At 40.6% G+C, this 19,857-nt stretch overlaps 1 protein-coding gene across 4 annotated transcripts in view; it reads right to left on the bottom strand.

Annotated features, from left to right (window-relative positions):
• NEBL (nebulette) overlaps window positions 1-19,857 on the bottom strand; it is a 381,507-nt gene that overhangs the window by 169,845 nt on the left and 191,805 nt on the right. For 3 of the 4 annotated variants that reach the window (XM_055146579.1, XM_055146581.1, XM_055146582.1), the window contains exon 1: window positions 266-2,153. Coding sequence is in view for 1 of the 4 variants with exons in the window: in XM_055146583.1 (XP_055002558.1) it covers window positions 2,163-2,270 (108 nt within the window). In the remaining 3 variants the exon portion in view is untranslated. The other variant, XM_055146583.1, reaches the window with a different exon arrangement.

Here is a 19,857-nt window from a genome sequence, read left to right as displayed (position 1 = left end):
TTTAACAGCTTCTTTCCTAGTAGAGAAAACCCCTAACGGTAACAGAAGATCTTGAAGTTTTATAGCTCCCCAAATATCAGTTGGCCTGAGCATGCCTAGGACTATTTGAAACTTTACTACAATTGCTAACATAAAGACCATTGGAAAAAATTAGGATGTTACCTAAGTTTTATACTTGTAAAAAAGAACATTGTCTAAAAAATAGGCTTAATTAGATAGCATCTTTGTATGCTGCCATGTATATGATAAATAGATTTATACATACCTGTGTGACAAGGGTTTTTATTTTGCATAATTAAGAATGGATCTGCAAGCAGCCTCTGGTATTGAATAAAATGTGTATTCCTGCTAATGATAAAGGTTGGTGAAATGATCAATTCTTTTCTTACTAAATGTGAATATTGATTTAATTTGAGTATAAATTAAAAGGCTTACCTGTGGATCTACTGCAATCCTTGTCTTAGCTGTCACATAAATGTCTTAAGTAGAAATGTTTAGTTATTTATGAAATAAATTTCTGTGGTAGTTGAAGATTTATGACATAACTTTGTTTGTACTATATAACTTCTACAGTTTTAAGTAATCCAAAGAAAGATACCATACTGAATGTCACTGCTGGTGAAATAGATCTTTAATTTGTAATTTCTTCCCCTACCACCCTCTTTAATTTGCACTTTTTAAGACAAAACTAGATTTTGATTTAAGGAAAAATGAAGAGGAAGAAAGATAAGAAGCTAATCATCAGTATTCATGATCGGTGTATTGTTGGCATAGCTAGAAAAATGAATGGGTAATAACCAGAAATCCTTAAATTCAACCTTTTCTCTTCAATTAAAAAAAGTCATTAGTAAAATGTCTATGTAAGTAAACAATGCCTAAATTCAAGAAAATAAGACAAAACAAATATTTAGTCTGCTTTCTCTTACTCCCTATGTATTCTCTTAAATATTAAACAATTCTCTAAAATGTCTAAATTTTAATAAAATTTTTTTCTCAAAGGACATACACAATCTATCAACAAATAATTTTATACACACACACAAAATAATGAAAGCCAAATACCAGCAAGTTTGAAACCACCTAATTCAACATCCTGGAAATAAAGACTGCATTACTTATAATATGGAAATGTATACACATTAGTGGCTGTAAAGAGAGGCACACAAAATACACTGCTCATGAAAAATAGTATGAATCTTGCACAATGCTCATATGTTTTAATATTATGTACATAGTTATTTTTACCTATGTTTCCTCTTGAATACCTAATATTGACTCAATTCTTCTGGAAAAATACATTTTGACATAGCTTATATAATGCTTTGGAAGAAACATAATTAAAGGTATGAATTATAAAACTAAGAGCTACTCATACACCTCTATTAAGAATTGAATTAACACCTTTTGGTCCCTACTACATTTTTAAATTCTTGCTATTGTATTTTTTTCCTAGAAAATACATTTCTGAATGGAATGCAGCTTTCAAATCCAAAGCAAATTCATCTATATGCAAATGTTTATTTCAAAACTTAAATGTAGTATGTCATTTTAACAAATATCTGAAGTGAGATCTTATAATAAACATAATTAACAACTATGAGATTTTTCCAGATAGTTCACTTTATGTGTATAGTTTATAACCTCATCCATGGTTAAAAAAAAATAACTATCAGGGTTTTTTAACATTTTGCATTTTCTCAGTGCTGGGGATCTGACTCAAGTCTCCCACATGCGTGGTATATGCTCTGCCACTATGTACTTTCCAGAACTCTTGGAAAGTCCAAATTTAGACAAATTCAAAATCTGAGAACTATTCAAAATGGAATAAGATGCCAAATTGCAGTAACTTTTTTCAAAGGCCAGGAGGTGTTTGTGAATGTGTGTCATTTAATTAAATTCATTTACTAAACACATCTACTAAATAAAACCATGTAATTAAATAACTTCTGCATTCATATGCATCACCCTGCCTATTCAAGTGGGGGGAGGGGGTTGGTCAATAGCTGTGAATGAATCATGGGAAAATGAACTTGGCGCAGGTCCTGAGTACACCGCGCCATTCTCCCATCCCATCCACACACACCTTCCAAATCACTCAGTCTCACTTTCTCAGCCACAAACACCAGTTGAGGCTGTAAGCTGCTGAAACACGGGTCACCTACGTTGCTGATTTGTTCCTGGGTCCTCTTCAGTCTCTGCAGTTCAGGTGTGTCCGTGACAATGCTAAAACCCCTTCCTTTGCTTTCTTCAAAATCTCTTTTGTACTTGACCTAAGAAAGTGGGGGTCAAAGATAAAAAAAAAAAGCAAAGTTAAACGGAGGAACCACAAATGCCACTCAGGAAAGGCCAATGCCAAAGAAACTGCTAGCATTGGACACAAAGCCCCAGGTACAACTTATCCGCAGGAGGAGACTGGGGCACTGGTTTGTATCCCGGCAACAGGGCTGAGTGGGGCTTTAGGTGGGTGAGCATCTTGCCTCGGGCATTTATTCTGTAAGAAAGGCAGCAAGGACCACACGGTCACACTATCTAAATATCACTCTCTACCAGGTGGTGCAGACAACTTTAAATGTCTCCACACACACACACACACACACACACACACACACACACGCTCAGCAAGCAAACAAGAACTCTGTGATAGTTATTCTGATCGGCATCATTCACAGCTGTCCCATGGCTAGAGGGAGAGAAAGAGAAATCCTCTTCTCCCTGGCCGCCTCGTCATTAATGACAAGGCATCGTTTGGGGTTTGGACTGCTCTGTGGAGGAGGCAGCATTACAAAAGCCGCCGGGCGCCCCCTTCACGCAAAGTTTTCATTCAATCTCATAAGGCAAAGCATATGGATAAGATTAGACAAGGCTGTATTGCCAAATGTCAAGTATGCAAATGTTTTTGGAAATATTTATAAAATAGGCCACACCTAGAGCTTAAAAGGCTTTAAGCACATGGCCCAGCATACTGTGTACTAAGGTACCTAAGATGTTTTCGGTATTTAAATATCTCTTCTAATTACAACCCAGTGAAGCTGAATTTTACAGTTTCCTCCGGGGAGTGGAATAGCTAATGCCTAATCTTCCTAGAGACCTATCTCCTATTATTAGCATAATGGCAATAGCTGTCGTGGCAGTTAAATGTTCTGCTTATTAATGACTGAAACGGTTACATCACTGTCACTGCTCTTCTTTCTTTAAATGCTTACAGAGCTAGAAATATGGAAACATTTTTGTAACCCATATAATTCCCATGTTGCATTCATACATATCAGTATCTAATGAATGCTTAAATCAATAAGTAACATTTAAGGTACTAATGAGAATACAGAAAAGTAACTTTCTATGTAATCTGAGAAGTCTGCTTAGTTCAGCACAGAATGACTTCTCTGGGAGAGTCCTGTTTATATTTAAATACACAATTCTCTCAACTACTACTGACCTTGAGACAAGAACACACACACATATACACATATATATGTATATATATATATATCCTAAATGGCAATAAACATAACAATCTAGCTTCTCTATCATGCTTATCTTAAGAATCTCATTTTTAACAATATCTGATATTCTCTCCACAGTTTCATTAAAATGAACAGAAGTATACAAATCCTCTCTTCGGTCATTTTCATAAAGGTCTCATAAACCATTTTTGTCTGTCTTCCCCAGAAAGGGTGGCATGAGATAAGCCCTCTGCCTCTCAGTCTCTCAGCACGTGCAAAGAAGAGCACACACAAATGGTTCCCTCCCATGTTTCATGCCTAACTAAGCAAGCAAGCCAGTTAGCTTTGCTTGAAATAAGTACTAGGGTGCTGAGAAGCAAAAATAATACAAAAAAGATGGCAAGCTTATCTAGCAAAAGGCATGAAGAAGAAGAAAATTCTGTGAGCTGAGTTCCAACCTTGATAGCAGACCCTTAGAAAAGGTACAAACACATATTCCTTTCATGAGTGGTATGGGTTTGGTTTAATTTTAATGGTAACTTCAAAAGAAAGAAAAAGCATCCCATTTCAGAATTATGACATTTTAGCTGAATACCATTCCATCATTCTTGTCAATGTTCACACATAAGAATCACCTTGGAACTGAGCAGAACAATACCTTTGCATATGGTGGACGCGGGTAAGATCTCCAGCATCACACAAGGTCCCCTGAGCCCTGCCAAGAGTGATCCATGAGCTCAGAACCAGGAGTAAATCCACAGCAACCATTGGCTGTGGCCCCCAAATAAAAACAAACAAACCAAAAGAATCACCTGATTGGGGTGTACCTAGTGAAGAAACTAGTTTGGGAGAATGTGAAATCTCATCTCTGGAACTGTCCCGAAGAATTTTAGGAGATGCTTTATGGTGTGATCCACAACAAATCTCCTACACCCTCAGGACCAAAAATCTCAAGCATCAACCCACTCTGTGTACCCTTACTTCCTGAAGAGAGACCTGGAGTGAGCTCTCTGCAAGCCCTTCTCTTTCCACACTCTTATCCACTCACACCCTCTTTCTCAACTTAGGTCTAACTTTAAATGTTATATGTGATCGTTGGACACTCATGCTGAGTGTGATTCTGAGAGGCGAATGGACATAAGAATAGAGCATAGGACCAAGGAGAAAGGATTATTTCCCCCAATTTCATATGTCTTCTTGCCTAACAACATGAACCCATCATCCAGGAGCAACCCAGAAATGGACCCATGTTGACCCAAATACAACTGAGTATGTGCCCATGAATCCAACGCTGGGACTTTGGAGGAAGTTCAGAAGTTCATTTCTGTCAGGCCTGGCTGGGTTAATAAGCTCTAAATAAGAAGAGACCCACTGACAGAGGCAAACAAACAAGAGATTGGAAAAGAGTTCTGGCAGCGTTATGGAGGCTACGGTCAAATTATTTCCAAAGACAGACATCCAAGCTTGCCAGCTAACCAACTAGTAATTCTCCATGTTATCTAACCAAAACAATTCTGATTAACACACTCCCTTGCACCTAAAAAGTACCCACATATGTAAGCAAGGGTACTGGTAAATAGCAATATGTTAATTACTTCACTTTTCTTTTTGGGCTCCAACTCTTTCTACCTGTGACAGACACAAGATTTAATAGTTTACACAAATCAGAGAAGAGCCTGGTTTGGGTTATTAAGAGCCTGGAATTATCATTCCATTCCAAATGTCCCACTCAAAGCTTCTCTGAACCAGTTTCCTCCTAAGTACAGATTCTGGTAACAATTGAAAAAACTTTTTTAAAAAAATTTATATTCCTGTGGCAAACATTAACACCCTAATCAGGAATCAAAAGCTCTGAATTCAAACCCTAATTCTGGACTATGATCTTAATTTGTTCTAAACACTTTAACACTCCTAATCCCCAGCTAGCTATAGAAGGGGGAAATAAAATAATTAAGGTGGTGAGCTACATAATGTTTGAAGGGTTGAAATAAGTAACTGTGAAAATATCAGGCCGGGACACGCCTTTCGTAGGTGGTTAGCTCATCTCCATTTCCTCTCTCTTAATCTCAAAAAACATTCCCGTCGCCTCAGAACAGGCTTTCTGCTAAGCACGTGTGCTCACTGCTATTTGGTGGCTGAAGGCATCAGCCAGGATCAATCATTTTATACAGAGAAAGAGTCTGGAAGCTGAGGTGGTTCTGACCCAGTTTAAAAAACAAACAAAACACAAAACTCAAATGACTAAAAAGTAAAAGCAAAATGGTGAGAAATGCAAGTTGACTTCTTAATTCTGAGATATAATATTTCTTTCCAATGCCATAAGTTCCATCTAATTATAAATGCACAGCAACAATAAATGAAATAAAATGAAAATTAGACCACTCTCGGGCAGAAAGAAATCAAGTGGAACCAGAGGCTGTGAGTTGTTAAACAACAAACTGGAGGGAATTAAATAAGACTAAAATGTAAAAAAATCTAAACGTATCCAAAAACCCATAGAAGCCCTTGACCTCGAAAATTCTGGACACACAGACCAATATATCCCTATCACACTGCTTATGCCAACAATATTGTCAACAACCTAAATCTCTATCCACAGGAGAAGGAACGCATTGCTCATGATTGGATTTCAGTCATACAGTTTTCCAACACCCATCCCTCCATCAGTGTACATTTCCCAACAACAGTGTCCCCAGGTTCCCTCCCATCACTCCCCCCCCGCCTCTAATTCCACCTCTCTCTCTCTCTCTCTCTCTCTCTCTCTCTCTCTCTCTCTCTCTCTCTCTCACACCCCCTTGTTTTGGGCATTGTGGTTTGCAATATTGATACTGAAAGGTTACTAAGAATACCCCTTACCTACTTTTAACCCTCAGATCTTGTCCAGTGGGATCATTCCCAGCTATTATTGTTACTCTGGTCTCTTCTCTATCTTACCTACCCTCAGCCCCATACACACTTGTGGTTAGTTCCAACTATTGACCAGTCCTCCTAACCCCTATTTTCCCTGACCATGACAGAATCCATTGTTGTATAGTCATCAAATGTCTTATTATCCATGACTGAAAATAACTGAACTATGGCAACATGGCAGAGTCTCTTGCCCCCACACCTGGCTGTCTTCACTGGGGCCCCTTGGAGGGGTTGAGCTGAGTTTCCCTCTCGCCCTGAGCAGAGCCCCAGAAGCGGAAGACCTCCGAAACCTAGCCACAGCCATGCTCGAGACCCCTCTCCACATGTTCGGATGAGCCTCACGCATGAAGGAACCGGCAGAGGAACCCAGGTGTGCGGGACCCAGGGCTGAGATCTCCAAGGCTGCTCGGATCGATCGGGACTGGACCTCTTCTGCCCAGATCCCCCATTTTCCAGTAGGTAGGCGGTCACACCCAGAAACTGCCCCCCCACTGTGTAATCCCATCAACGGCCAACATCCAGAGACTATAAAACCAAGCTCCCAGAAGCAAAGCAGCCATGCCACGCAACATCTTATAACCTAGTTCTCCCTCTCAGAGAACCTGGCAAGCTACCAAGAGTTTCTGCCCACATGGGAGAGCAGAGAGCCTGGCAAGCTCCCCCTGGAGTATTCATGTACCAAAACCCATAACAATGATGGATCTCATTCCCCTGACCCTGAAAGAGCCTCCAATGCAGCACCATTGGGAAGGACGAGTAAAGAGAGGCTACTAAAGTCTCAGGGCTAGGACGAGTGGAGAAGTTATTGAGACCGCTATCAACGGGATGATGATGGCAACATGAATGCATAAGAATGAGTGTTGTTCAGGTGGAAAAGCAACGAATGTAAACACCTTGGTAGAGAGGGGAGAAGGACTTGAGCATCATGGGGGTGGGGGTGGCAGTGGAAGGACACCAGAGAGTTTTACTGTTTCTGGTTCAAACAATGAAATTGCAGCCCAGCCTCCAAGTGGTCCCGGCCGCCAGAAGTCACGCCCTTGACCCACCCTCGGTGCCATCTTGCCACATTCAACAGAGAAGCGGCCAGGCATTCTGGTGAGCAACGTGGCCCGGAAAATGCTCCAGACCCGAATTGGGGCCAGCAACACTTGGGAGCCGGATGGAGGAGGTGCAGCCAGCACACCTTCTCCAGATGGAGCCCTGGCGACACTGAGCAGCAACTAACATGGCTCCAGGATTCGGGACTGGGACACATCCGAGCCGCGCAGCCGCTAATGTGGCCGCTCGACCTTTTCTAAAACCTGAAAACATACAATCTTTTAATGGAAAACTAATTATCAAATGCTTCCTTAGTAGGGCTATCTTGTTTGGGGGTATAACTCCCACAACAATAGTGAGTTTTGTGTTGAAATATGGAAGGTAATCAAGGTAAAGAGAAAATGAAGTGAAATTCATCAGGGGATTTTGGTGGTGGAATATGGGCACTGGTGAAGGGATGGTGTTTGAATACGGTATAACTGAGACATAAACCTGAGAACTTTGTAACTTTCCACATGGTGATAAAATAATAAATAAATAAATAAAAATAAAGAACAATGAAATTGGAAAACAGACTCAGACACGATGATTTTATCATCCTCACATGGACTTGACATACATTCTTTTGTACTGATCAATTATTCTACCCATAAATGCTCAAAGAAAGAGGAGAAAAGAGTTTTTTAGAGTCCAGATGGGGAGGCTGAGGCTTACACAAGTTAAACAAAAACCAGGAGTGGGAGAAGAGGAAAATATGGAACCAGAAATTCTACCAAGATTTTCATTTGGCTTGAAAATGCATGTTGGTTTTTCAGTTTGTTGTGTGTGTTTTGTGGGATGTTCAGGTACTTCTGATAGTGCTCTGGGTGACAGGATTGGGGCCCTGGATCAAACCCAAGGCCTCACACAGGCTAAACATGTGCTTTACTATTGAGCCATATGCCCAGCCCAAGTCTCGGGTTTTTCCATAAGGGTCAAGTGAACTAACCCAGAACAGTCATATGCAGAAATTTAAATTAGTTACTCTAAGTTTCTTAATGAAGAACTATATTGACAAACACTGAATTAAAGCAAAAAATAGAAAAAAATAGAGTGTGACAATGTGCTTCAAAAAAAAAAAGATTCTAAACTTGGATGAAGGTGGAATAGTAGCAGTACCATGTCTCTTTCCTTCGCAATAAACCAGATGGCTAAAAGGAAGCTGGGAGCAGATAGGAAGAGAAAGTTAGGGGCAGAAACAAAAGAAATATTAGCATTAAAGCACTTTATCTTCTCAGACTATGTTTCATGGAGCATGAAATCTACAGGAATGTTTGCTTAAATCTCATGCTAGTTTTTGTGCTTCATTTCATACAGTTAAAAGTTTTCAGGAGCCAGAGAGATGGTACCGTGCGTAAAGCACTAGCCTTGCACACAGCTGACCCCTGTTCAGTCCGCCGCACCACAAGTCTCCTCAGGAGTAATTCCTGGGGCTGGAGCGATAACCCAGTGGGTAGGGCATTTGTCTTGCACGCGGCCGACCCGGTTTGGATTCCCAGCATCCCATATGGTCCCCCCAAGCACCGCCAGGAGTGATTCCTGAGTGCAGAGCCAGGAGTCAGCCCTGAGCACTTCCGGGTATGGTCTAATAGAATCAAAATTAAAATAAAGTTTTCATCTGATATCAGATACAAGTAAATCAAGGGCATGAAAGATAGCTTACACTTCTTTCATCAAAGACAATGAGGGTGGCATTATTTTTCAACTATATGCGAAATTATTAGCTTAACCTGCAGAATTTGGCACTGTGACCTACTGGCTTGGAAATTTTAAAGTTCTGGAGAATGCAGACAGATGCTTTTTTTCTGTTTTTTTTCTTGATGCTAAGCAGATATTAAAAACCTAATAGCTATTTCATGATTGATTACTATTAAGTTTTGCACTTTGTAAAAGCCTAGCAGGCAGAAAATTGGCTAATTTTACAACGCTAGATGGGAATTTTAAAAGTATAAAATAAAAGGATTTTTTTCTCAAGTGGAAGTTCATTCTTACAAATGTTAAGACAAATTAGTTTAAAAGTAAATTTGTTTTTTCATAAATTAACCTGCTAAGTTTTCCATTTATGGTTAATTAAATAAAATAAATTTAAATTATCTTTTAAATATCATTAAAAGAATTAAAATAATTGTCATAGATTTCTACGTTTCAAATTAGCTACCAATGCATTCCCAAAGCTACTTAATGATATTTACAGACTTCTCCAACGTATGTTGACAGTCCAACTTTATCAAATTCAGGCTTCATCAAGAACTGTAGCACTGTAGTCCCATTGTCCATCGATTTGCTCAGAGCAGGCACCAGTAACATCTCCATTGTTGTTACTGTTTTTGGCATATCAAATACACCACAGGTAGCTTGCCAGACTCTGCCGTGTGGGCGGGATACTCTCAGTAGCTTGCCAGTCTCTCTGAGAGGGATGGAGGAATTGAACCCAGGTCGCCCACATGCAAGGCAAACGCCTTACCTGCTGTGCTATTGCTCCAGCCTAACTTATAAAATAAAAATAAATAAATAAAATAAAACACAAAACAATTATGGTGTCTTAATAAAAATTAATTTAAATAAAAGCAATGTCTTAGATATAAGCCAATGGAATGTTTCTTAGTGGGGGGAGGCTGGCAGATTTGCTTGAAAAAGTATTAGCTTGCTCATGATCTGCCCTGGACCCAATGGTGTTACAAAATGAACAGCAACTATCACTCAAAGATGTCTAATACAGTTCACAGACTTGTTCTTTTGCATCATTGTTGCTGGTTTGGTTTGGCTTTGGTGCCACACCCAGTAGTGGTCATGGCTACTCTCAGCTCTGAGCTCGAGCTGTGCTCAGGGGAAAACAGGGTGCCAGGGATTAAACCTGAGCTCCCTTTAGCTATTTCTTTCAAAAGCAAAAAATATTTGAAGTTTTCCTCTCACATGCAGGATATAAATCATATAAGGAGAATAACAAATGCCCAAGGGCAAGAGAAACAAAGAACATGAGAAGTGGTTTTCAGTAGGAAGCATGGAGGGTGTAGGGGCAGGAAATTGGACAGAGGAGAGAACACTGAAAACAGTGGCGGGAAGTGGTTAGCGGGGACTAAAAGGTGGTGGTAGAAAGTTACACATGAAACCCCTTTCAGTAACAGTACTATAAACCATAGTGCCAAAGTTGTTTGTTTGTTTGCTGAGTGCCTGTCATAGGCAGGCTGGTGGGTGGGAGGGAAACAGGGGCCACTGGTTGAGAGAAGAGGACACTGGTGAAGGGACTGGTGTTGAAACACTGTCTGCCTGAAACCCAACCATGAATAACTTTGTAATCTGTGAATACTAAATAATAGCACTGTAGCACTGTCACACTGTCCTCCCATTGTTCATCCATGTGCTCAAGCGGGCACCAGTAACATCTCCATTGTGAGACTTGTTACTGTTTTTGGCATATCGAATATGCCACAGGGAGCTTGCCAGGTTCTGTTGTGCGGGCGGGATACTCTCAGTAGCTTGCCGGGCACTCCGAGAGGGATGGAGGAATTGAATAGGGATCGGCCATGTGCAAAGCAAACGCCCTACCCGCTGTGCTATTGTTTTTTTAAATTAATGTTTCAAGTTTTGGGTGAGGGGGCAGTTGGGCCATACCTGACTGTGTTTAGCACTTACTTCTAGCTCTGTGCTCAGGGATCAGCGGCCCATGTGGTGTGTCAGAGATAAAAAACAAGGTGGCCATGTCTATGGTTCCAGCCTGTCTCAAGTGTCTGCTGGTGGATCCGGTTAGAGTGGTCTGTAGGTCACTGCTGCCAAAATAGTGATCACTCTCACTGTCACTGTCATCCTGTTGCTCGTCAATTTGCTTGAGCAGGCATCAGTAATGTCTCCATTGTGAGACTTGTTGTTACTGTTTTTGGCATATCGAATACTCCACGGGGAGCTTGCCAGGCTCTGACCTGTGGGCGAGATGCTCTTGGTAGCTTGCTGGGCTCTCCAAGAGGGGTGGAGGAATCGAACCCCGGTCGGCCGCGTACAAGGCGAACACCCTACCCACTGTGCTATTGCTCCTGGTGATCTGGCTGTGACATCTGTCACCCCATTGATCGCAAGGGTTGATTCAGCTGCTATGGCTGGCTAGGCGGGTGTCCCCTTCCTCCCTCACCGCTCCATGTGCCTCCTTCCTAAAGCTGCGTGCTCGCGCTCGCTCGAAGAGGATGGCCTTCCCCGAATAGAGACGGACCGGTCTTCGGCCGAGGGTATACGAGTAGGTGTGCTCCCCTGCTAGATCCTCCAAACAAGCTCTCAAAATAATATTGCTGAAAAAATTAATTCAAAATTTATAATGAAAAAATTGCAGCTTAAGTATATAGTGCATATTTTCACCACAAGTTTCAAAATAGAAAAATGTTATATTTTGAACAAATTTTACGAATGATTGATACATTACTCTGTGGAGTAGCTTAAGTATTTGGTGATGATGATTATCTTTCTCAGAAATCTAAAGTATCATCCAATTACCTATTCAGATACCAACAAGGCAAAAAAATTAATATTCTAATATCTGATGCAGTGCTGAAGCATAATTGACTTATAGATAGATCCTGACTGATTTACCATATCATGTGACTTCTAAAATAACATTTCATAAGCATATAATTTTTGAATTTTGATTTCTGGCCATGTGTTCTCTTAACAATTAATTGTTTAAAGAAAACCAGGCTCAGCCCATTACAGAATCATGATTTTTAAATATAACAGCCTAATTCCCACAGCAAGAGGAATATTATTGAAATGATTTTGAACCAAATGATATCCTGCAAGGTTAAATTAAGGAGAAGATAATATATTACTATAGGAAACATTCTCCTGTGCATATTCTGAATTATGTAGAAGGAGGACATGGGTAATTTCCAGTTAGGAAAGAAGTAATTAGGAAATCACTCATCCAGCAAAGAAAGTTCATCCAAAGTAGGTGAAGAAAAAAAAATAATAGTCAAGAATCGTGAAAATATAAACAAACAAAGCTGAACAAACCCCAAACAGTCAGAGAAGTGAAAATAACCTTCCCTGAATAGCAATCTCAGCTGATGGACATGACAGCTGACTCCCTTTTCTTACACATGTCTGCATCCCAACACACTGATCATTAAGCATGTTCTTTCTAACCACCCGCACCTGCGCTGGCACTACCCACCAGGCAACACCACTGATTTTCTCTATGAAAAGATGCCTCCCCCTCTTGTACAAAGCTGAAAAAGGAAACTAAAAGGGGAAAGCTGAAAAAGGAAACTAAAAAGTGTAGTACAGAAAAAATGAGCCCAAAGAATGTGAAATGGGGGTGGGGGTGGTGGGAGGGATACTGGAAACATTGGTGGAGGAGAATGGGCACTGATGGAGGGATGTAAACGATCACTATATGACTGAAATGCAAACATGAAAGTTCAGAAGTCTGTTACTGTACCTCACAGTGATTCACTAATAAAAAAAAGAAGAAAAGAAAAGAAAAACCCATTCACTTGCATGATATTTAAAATACAGACTGCTGGCTGTGAGGACAGCTTCCCTGACAGACTGCTTTCACTACACACAGAAACCCAGGGACCTCAGAAAGGCAGATTAATGAAAAATAATAATGATGATGATCCCTTAATGTAAAATTTTATTTAAGACATAAATCTCCTAGAACTTTTTAACAGGCTGTTAACATAGTCACCTTACAACTCAATACTGATTTGGGTCTTACGCAAGAAAAAAACCATTGGTTATAAAGATTTTAGAAGTGTTGAAGACGATGTGAAGAATTTTAGCTTCATGTTGATTACAGGTGTCAATTTTGAGGAATGTGGGCTTGTTGCCTCCTGCCAGCTAATGATTTATTAAAAACCTACAAAGCATCTGACGTTATTTTTGGCACTTGACCAACTTTCTTGCTTAATCCTCAAAATCACTCTGTAAAAGAGATATTCTATTATTACAAAGGTGGGAAATGACAGAAATTCTTGCCTGGTCCACCTAAAACATCTGTACTTCTAGGAATGGCCCCATGTCTCACTCTGTACACTTAGGTTTTTCTCAAGAGGCACCACATTTGGGGCCGAGTAGTAGTACAGCGGGTAGAGCACTTTGCCTTGCATCATAGGGTTGACCTAGGTTTGATTCCATGCACCACCACACATCATGCCCCCAAACCCCACCAGGAGTGATCCCTAAGTGTAGAGCCACGAGTAGAATATGCCCTAAGCACGGTTGTGTATTGGGAGTGAGGGGGGAAGGAAGTTTCCAAAACAAATCAAAAAGGAAGCACCATGTTCATATATGACCCATCTGGCCAAACTGGTCCAAGTCAAGATGTTTGGAGATTTGGGAATTGGGATCAAAAGTGAAAAGTAAGGTTAGCAACTCAAACTCTACAATATAAAATTTTGTAATTACTTCTAACCATGTTTGCCACCATCACCATATTTCTAGAGTCCTGACTACTGGCAGTTTAGACCCAATTCCTAATATATCTGCTGTTGGACTCTGATTTTTGTATTCTAATATCTGTAGCACTGTAGCACTATCGTCCCATTGTTCATTGATTTCCTCGAGCGGGCACCAGTAACGTCTCCATTGTGAGGCTTGTTACTGTTTTTGGCATATCAAATACACCACAGATAGCTTGCCAGACTCTGCCATGGGGGCGGGATACTCTCGATAGCCTGCTGGGCTCTCTGAGAGGGACAAAGGAATCGAACCCAGGTCAGCTGCATGCAAGGCAAACACCCTACCCACTGTGCTATCGCTCCAGTTCATCCTAATATCCTAACATCATCCAAATAAATTACTTTGTTCATATTAATGAAGTTTAGGCTTCTATCACTTGCATCTAAGAATTTCTAAAGGAAAGTATTTTATTTCATTTAGAAAAAAATCCAGGAAACAATATTTAAAAAAAAAAGAATCACAGCTACAAAGTTGTTCATGATTGAGTTTTAGTCATACATGGTATTCTAACACCCATTCCTTCACCAGTGTACATTTCCCAGCATCAATGTCACCAGTTTCCCTCCCACCTCTGCCCCAGAGCAGATTCTCTCTCTCTCCCTCTCTTTCTCTCTCTCTTTCTCTCTCTCTCCCTCCCCCCCCCCTCTCTCTCTCTTTCCCATTCCCTTTTTAGGTGCTCTGATTGTAATACAGTTACTGAAAGGTTATCATACATATCATTTTACCTCATTTCAATACTTGGTTCTTGTCCACAATGATTATTTCCATCTATCATTGTCATAATGGTCTCTTTTCTGTCATAACTTCTCTCAACTACACTCCCTCACAACTTGTGACAAACTGCCTACAAGACTTCCTGGCTCTTGTTTCTACTGTCTTTGGATATCATTTTCATATTATGCTATTTTTTAATATCCTGCAAAGGAGTGTGATCATTCTATGCCTGTCTCTTTCCCTGTGATTCATTTCACTTGGCAGGATATTCTCCATGTCCAGCCATGTGTAAGAAAATTTCATGACTTCATTTTTCCTAATAGCTACATATATTCCATTGTGTAGAAGCACCATAGTTTCTTTATCCAATCATCTGTTTCCAGGCACTTGTGCTGTTTCCAGATTCTGGCAACAGTGGATAGTGCTGCATTAAACATAGGAGTGCAGATGGCTTTTCTGCATTATGTTTTGGGGCCCCTTCAGTATATTCCCAGGAGCAATATTGCTGGGTAATATAGAAACTCAGTGTCTAGTTTTTAGAGAAAGGTCCATATGAGGCATAACTTTCCCCAACTTCAAACTGTACTACAAAATGGTACTAATTAAAACACTGTGGTATTGGAATAAAGATAGACCCTCAGATCAAAGGAATAGTGTTGAATATCCCACGATAGACCCTCAGGTTTATGATCAATTAATCTCCAATAAAGAAACAAAAATAATAGAGCAAGTATTTCAACAAGGGCTACTGGGAAAACTGGGATGTTACATGCAAAAAAAAAAAAATTAACTCATGCCTCTTTCTAACTCTATGCGCAAAAGTCTAATCAAAACGGGTGAAGAGCCTCAATATCAGACCTGAATTTATAAGGTACACAGAGGAAAATGTAGGTAGAATACTCCATAACATTGAAGTTAGAGTCATCTTCAAGGATGAACACCACTAACTAAGAAAGTAGAAGCAAAGATAAACAAATGGTACTATAATAACTAAGAAGGAAGCTTCTGCACCTCAAAGAAAATGATGACCAGGATACAAAGACAGTCAAAGATATATAAAGCACCAGGAAACTTTATCACTGTATCACTGTTGTCCCGTTGTTCATCGATTTACTCGCGCGGGTGCCAGTAATGTCTCCATTTATCCCTGTCTTGTTCAGAGTCAGGGGAATGAGGCCCATTATTGTCACTGTTTGGGGCATATTGAATATGCCACGGGTAGCTTGCCAGGCTCTGCCATGCGAGATTCTGCATCACTCTCTTCCGGGAGCTTTGTTTTATAGACTCTGGATCTTGGGCGTTGATGAGGTTACATGGCGCCAGGGGCAGTTTGTGGGTGTGACTGCCAAGCTACTGGAAAATGGGGGTTCTGGGTGGAGGAAGCCCAGTCCCGAGATGAGCAGATTTGGAGTTCAGCCATGGGCCCCGCCCATCTGGGTTTCTCTCCCGGTTCCTTCATGGGTGAGGCTCGTCCAAGCGTGTGGAGAGTGGCCTTGAGCATGGCTGCATCTGGGTTCTGAAGATTTTTGGCTGCCGGGGCTCTGCTTAGGGCGGGAAGGGAGACTCAACCCTTCCCCCTCCAAGGGGGCCCCGGTGAAGAAAGCCTGGTGCAGGGGCAGCAGATAGGCAGAACTTTACAAGAAAAAAAAAAATCCAACCCCAGGGGAAAAAATGGTGAGAAAAAAATGAACAGAAACTTCCTCAAAGAAGAAATTCAAATGGCCAAAGGCACATAAAAAATTCTCTATATCACTAATCATCAGGGAAATGCAAAACAATAATTGAGATCATCTCACTCCACAGAGGCTGGCACACATCAAAAAAAAAAAAAACCCAACCCAAGAACAATCAGTGCTGGCACAAATGTGAGGAGAAAAGAACTCTCATCCATTGCTGCTGGGAATGGTCAACTGGTCCAGCCTTTTTTAGGAAACAAGATCTTAGTAGCTCAGACTCCTCTAATCTGATGAGCAGAAGAATAAGGATTCAAACCTAGGTTTATTTGCTCTTTCTACTCTATCAGCCTATCAAATGATTTGCAAAAGTCAAAGACTTTCACTTAGATTGAAACACAATTATAATGAGACTATACCATTATTTCATTAGAAGATTCAATTTGAAATAACAGTGTAAGTATTATCTTAAATTGTCTGAAATGTTTCTTTTTAAAACATTATTAATAAAGAGCTATGATTTACAAATATACTGACAGTTGCATTTTAGGTATAAAATAATCCAAAACCAATCTCTCCACCAATGTCAACTTCCCTCCACCAGTGCTCCCAGATTCCCTCCCCATCCCAACCTCCACTCCACCCCACCTGTCAACTTGGTGGGCATATTACAAAGTTTCACTGGTTGCCACATAGATCTCATGTTTTCAGTTTGCTGAGTCTGTTGTTTGGGTATATGGCTCTACCCTCAGGCTGAAGCCATAGCACAGCATGTAGGGCATTTGCCTTGCATGCGGCCGACCTGGGTTTGATTCCTCTGTCCCTCGCGGAGAGCCGAGCAAGCTACTGAGAGTATCCCACTTGCACGGCAGAGCCTGGCAAGCTACCCATGGCGTATTCAAAATGCCAAAAACAGAAACAACAAGTCTCACAATGGAGACATTACTGGTACCCGCTCGAGCAAATCGATGAACAATGGGATGACAGTGCTACAGTGCTACAGTGCTCTATCCTCACTCATATTACTGGTATAATTAAAGCCCTGAAGCCTGCTAACCCATTATGACTAGTTCCCCTTGATTTCTTTCCTTCTCTGTCTCCTCTCTAAACACCGGGATTGAGAATGGTCTAAGCATCGCCCTTTGACTACAATACATTTCCTCATCCAGTAATCTATATGCCACAGAGAAGCGAGATCATCCTGTTTGTCTTTCTTCTTCTGGCTTACTTCACTCAACATTCTATCTTCCAGTTCCAACCACGCTGCAGCAAATTGCATTTCATCATTCCTTGCATCTTGGTTACATACATTAGCTGGTACTGAATCTTAATGGTTAAACACACTATCAAGTATTCAGCAGGTCTTCTCCAAATGAAGGAGAAAATAACCAGGTAAACTCTTTCAAAACTTTAAAATAAGTTCCATCTTCTGGTACTAACTTAGGAAAGTTTGTGAATTATTTGTATTCTAGTTTTCAATTTACTAATTTCTCAGCAAAAAAAATTGATGCAAAATAATTCAAGAAAATTCAAAAGTTCAAATTTAACTACATAATTATAAAAACCACTGCACAAGTCTGTACATCCATTAATACACTGCCATCATTGGATTTCTATGAAGTTCCAAGTGTCACAAGTCAGTGCAATTTCCTGGTGTAACGGGTATTAAGACATGTTCATCCCTTATTGACCCAAGAACCTCACCTTGCTTTGAAAACAAGTCCTGGTGATACTGTTTCCCAAATAGACTGTGGACCTTTCCTCTCTCCAGAGTTAATATTTCTTAGTAATAGAGAAATAAGGAAGGACTGGATTTTATCATTACAAAGAGAAACTAGAAAGGAGTAGAAAAAGACTCTAAAGAGGGGGGAAGTTGGAAAGAGGAGCCAGTTTGAGTAGACAGAGATAAATGCTTTAACCTCTTGAATAATCCTAATTCAGGAATAGTGTTCCGCTGAAGTCCATGTCTCACTTACACATTTCACAGCTCATGAGAGCACAGCTATTTGAGAAGCAGGAATACACTGGCATTGCCAAAGAGCCAGGTGGTTCCACTGTTTGGAAACCATCTGGTCTGAGTTTTCTCTTTGTCAGCACCATCAATACTTCAGTAGCAAGAGCTATTATAGGGATTGTGTGTGTTTCGTTTCTTTAAATAAACTCAAACAAAACTACCCCGAATATAAATTCATTATTTCTTTGTGCTTGCAGAGCTTAGTAAAACTCTTGTTTGGAAGATATTACACTTGAATACCTACATTCATCCCATCACTTCACAAATCCAAGTGACAAAATACTAGAAGCATTCTTCCAGCTCCTCAGCATCTCCTGGGCATGTTGACATTTAACAGGGCAACTACTGCTCAACTTAATGTCATGAAGGTTTTTTTTCTGTTTAGGGATAAGTCAAACTAAAGCTATAAATTCAATGTGGGCTGTGAAGAGATTTAGAACTGTAAAAAACAGACAGTAGATGTTATTTAAAATAGTCAAGTAAAAGAAAAAAAAATTTTTTAAAGTGCTTTAAGAAACAATCTACACATCCAACTGATTCCTCAATGAGACAATCAAGTGAGCAAAACTCATCAGGTCATTGTCTGGTCTGCAGAACCCAGAACCCATGCAGGCGACAAAGTGCTGGGCCCTTACATTTACCTAAAAGAAAGAAATATACCTGCTAAAAATATTAATCTGTCTGTGAGGCACCGATGGGAACAGACAGTGGCATTAATAAACCTTGTCTTCTAAGACCTTAATCTCTGCTTCAGTCCAAGATAAAGTATCCGGCCCCAGATGTTTTTATCAGAACCCCCCAAGTCCAATCTCCCTAAATGCCAGCATCCCCCCGCCAAAGGCAGGCCTCTGTTCCACTGCCCTTTAGATAGAAGCCGGAAGTCACCATGTCACATTCACTTAAGAAGGGACAAATTAAAGAGGTTAAAGTACTGACCTAAAGTTAAAAGAGAAAGAAAGTGAAGCTGGAAGAGACTTTACTTTCTTCTGTTGCCAGGTCATCCTCATCCCCTCTCTCGGCATCAGTGTTTGCCTTGTCAAATTTGCTTTGCTGCCTCGCCAGCTGACATCTAAATCATTTGACAGGCACATAACCTTATCAAATTTCTAGTTATAGTACAAATAGAGGTAACAAACCATAGCCACTGAAATTGATAACAGCCTCACAAAGAGCTGCGTGGCTGTGATGGCAGGAGAGGAGACGGTGACTTGCAGGCACCCTGGCCTGGGAGCCCAGAGAGAGGAGGAGCCTGAGCCAGATGAAGGCAGATTCCACCAGACCCCAGCATCACTTCAATTCTTCCAGCGGAGATTGAAGCAATCAAAAGGGCCCTCACCAGGGGTGAAAAACATTGTGAAATCAGTGTTTGTCGGGTTCAACGGCATTTAAACTTAAAAGGCAAACAGAACAAAGACATCAGAATGGGATCTTCGAAAGTCCTGGGCAACCATCCTTTGCCCAAACACATTTTCAAGAGTCAAAATATCATTTCTTAATTCCAGAGTGGCATGCAAGGAATACAAAATATGTCCCTGGCTTTATCTGTAACTCAAGCTAAATTTTCCTCCTTGTCGCCAGT

This window comes from Sorex araneus, chromosome 9 (genome assembly GCF_027595985.1).
Source record: "Sorex araneus isolate mSorAra2 chromosome 9, mSorAra2.pri, whole genome shotgun sequence".
In the NCBI taxonomy this organism is placed as follows: Eukaryota; Metazoa; Chordata; class Mammalia; order Eulipotyphla; family Soricidae; genus Sorex; species Sorex araneus.
Note: the sequence above shows the minus strand (reverse complement) of the source record. Positions and strands in the feature narration are given on the sequence as shown.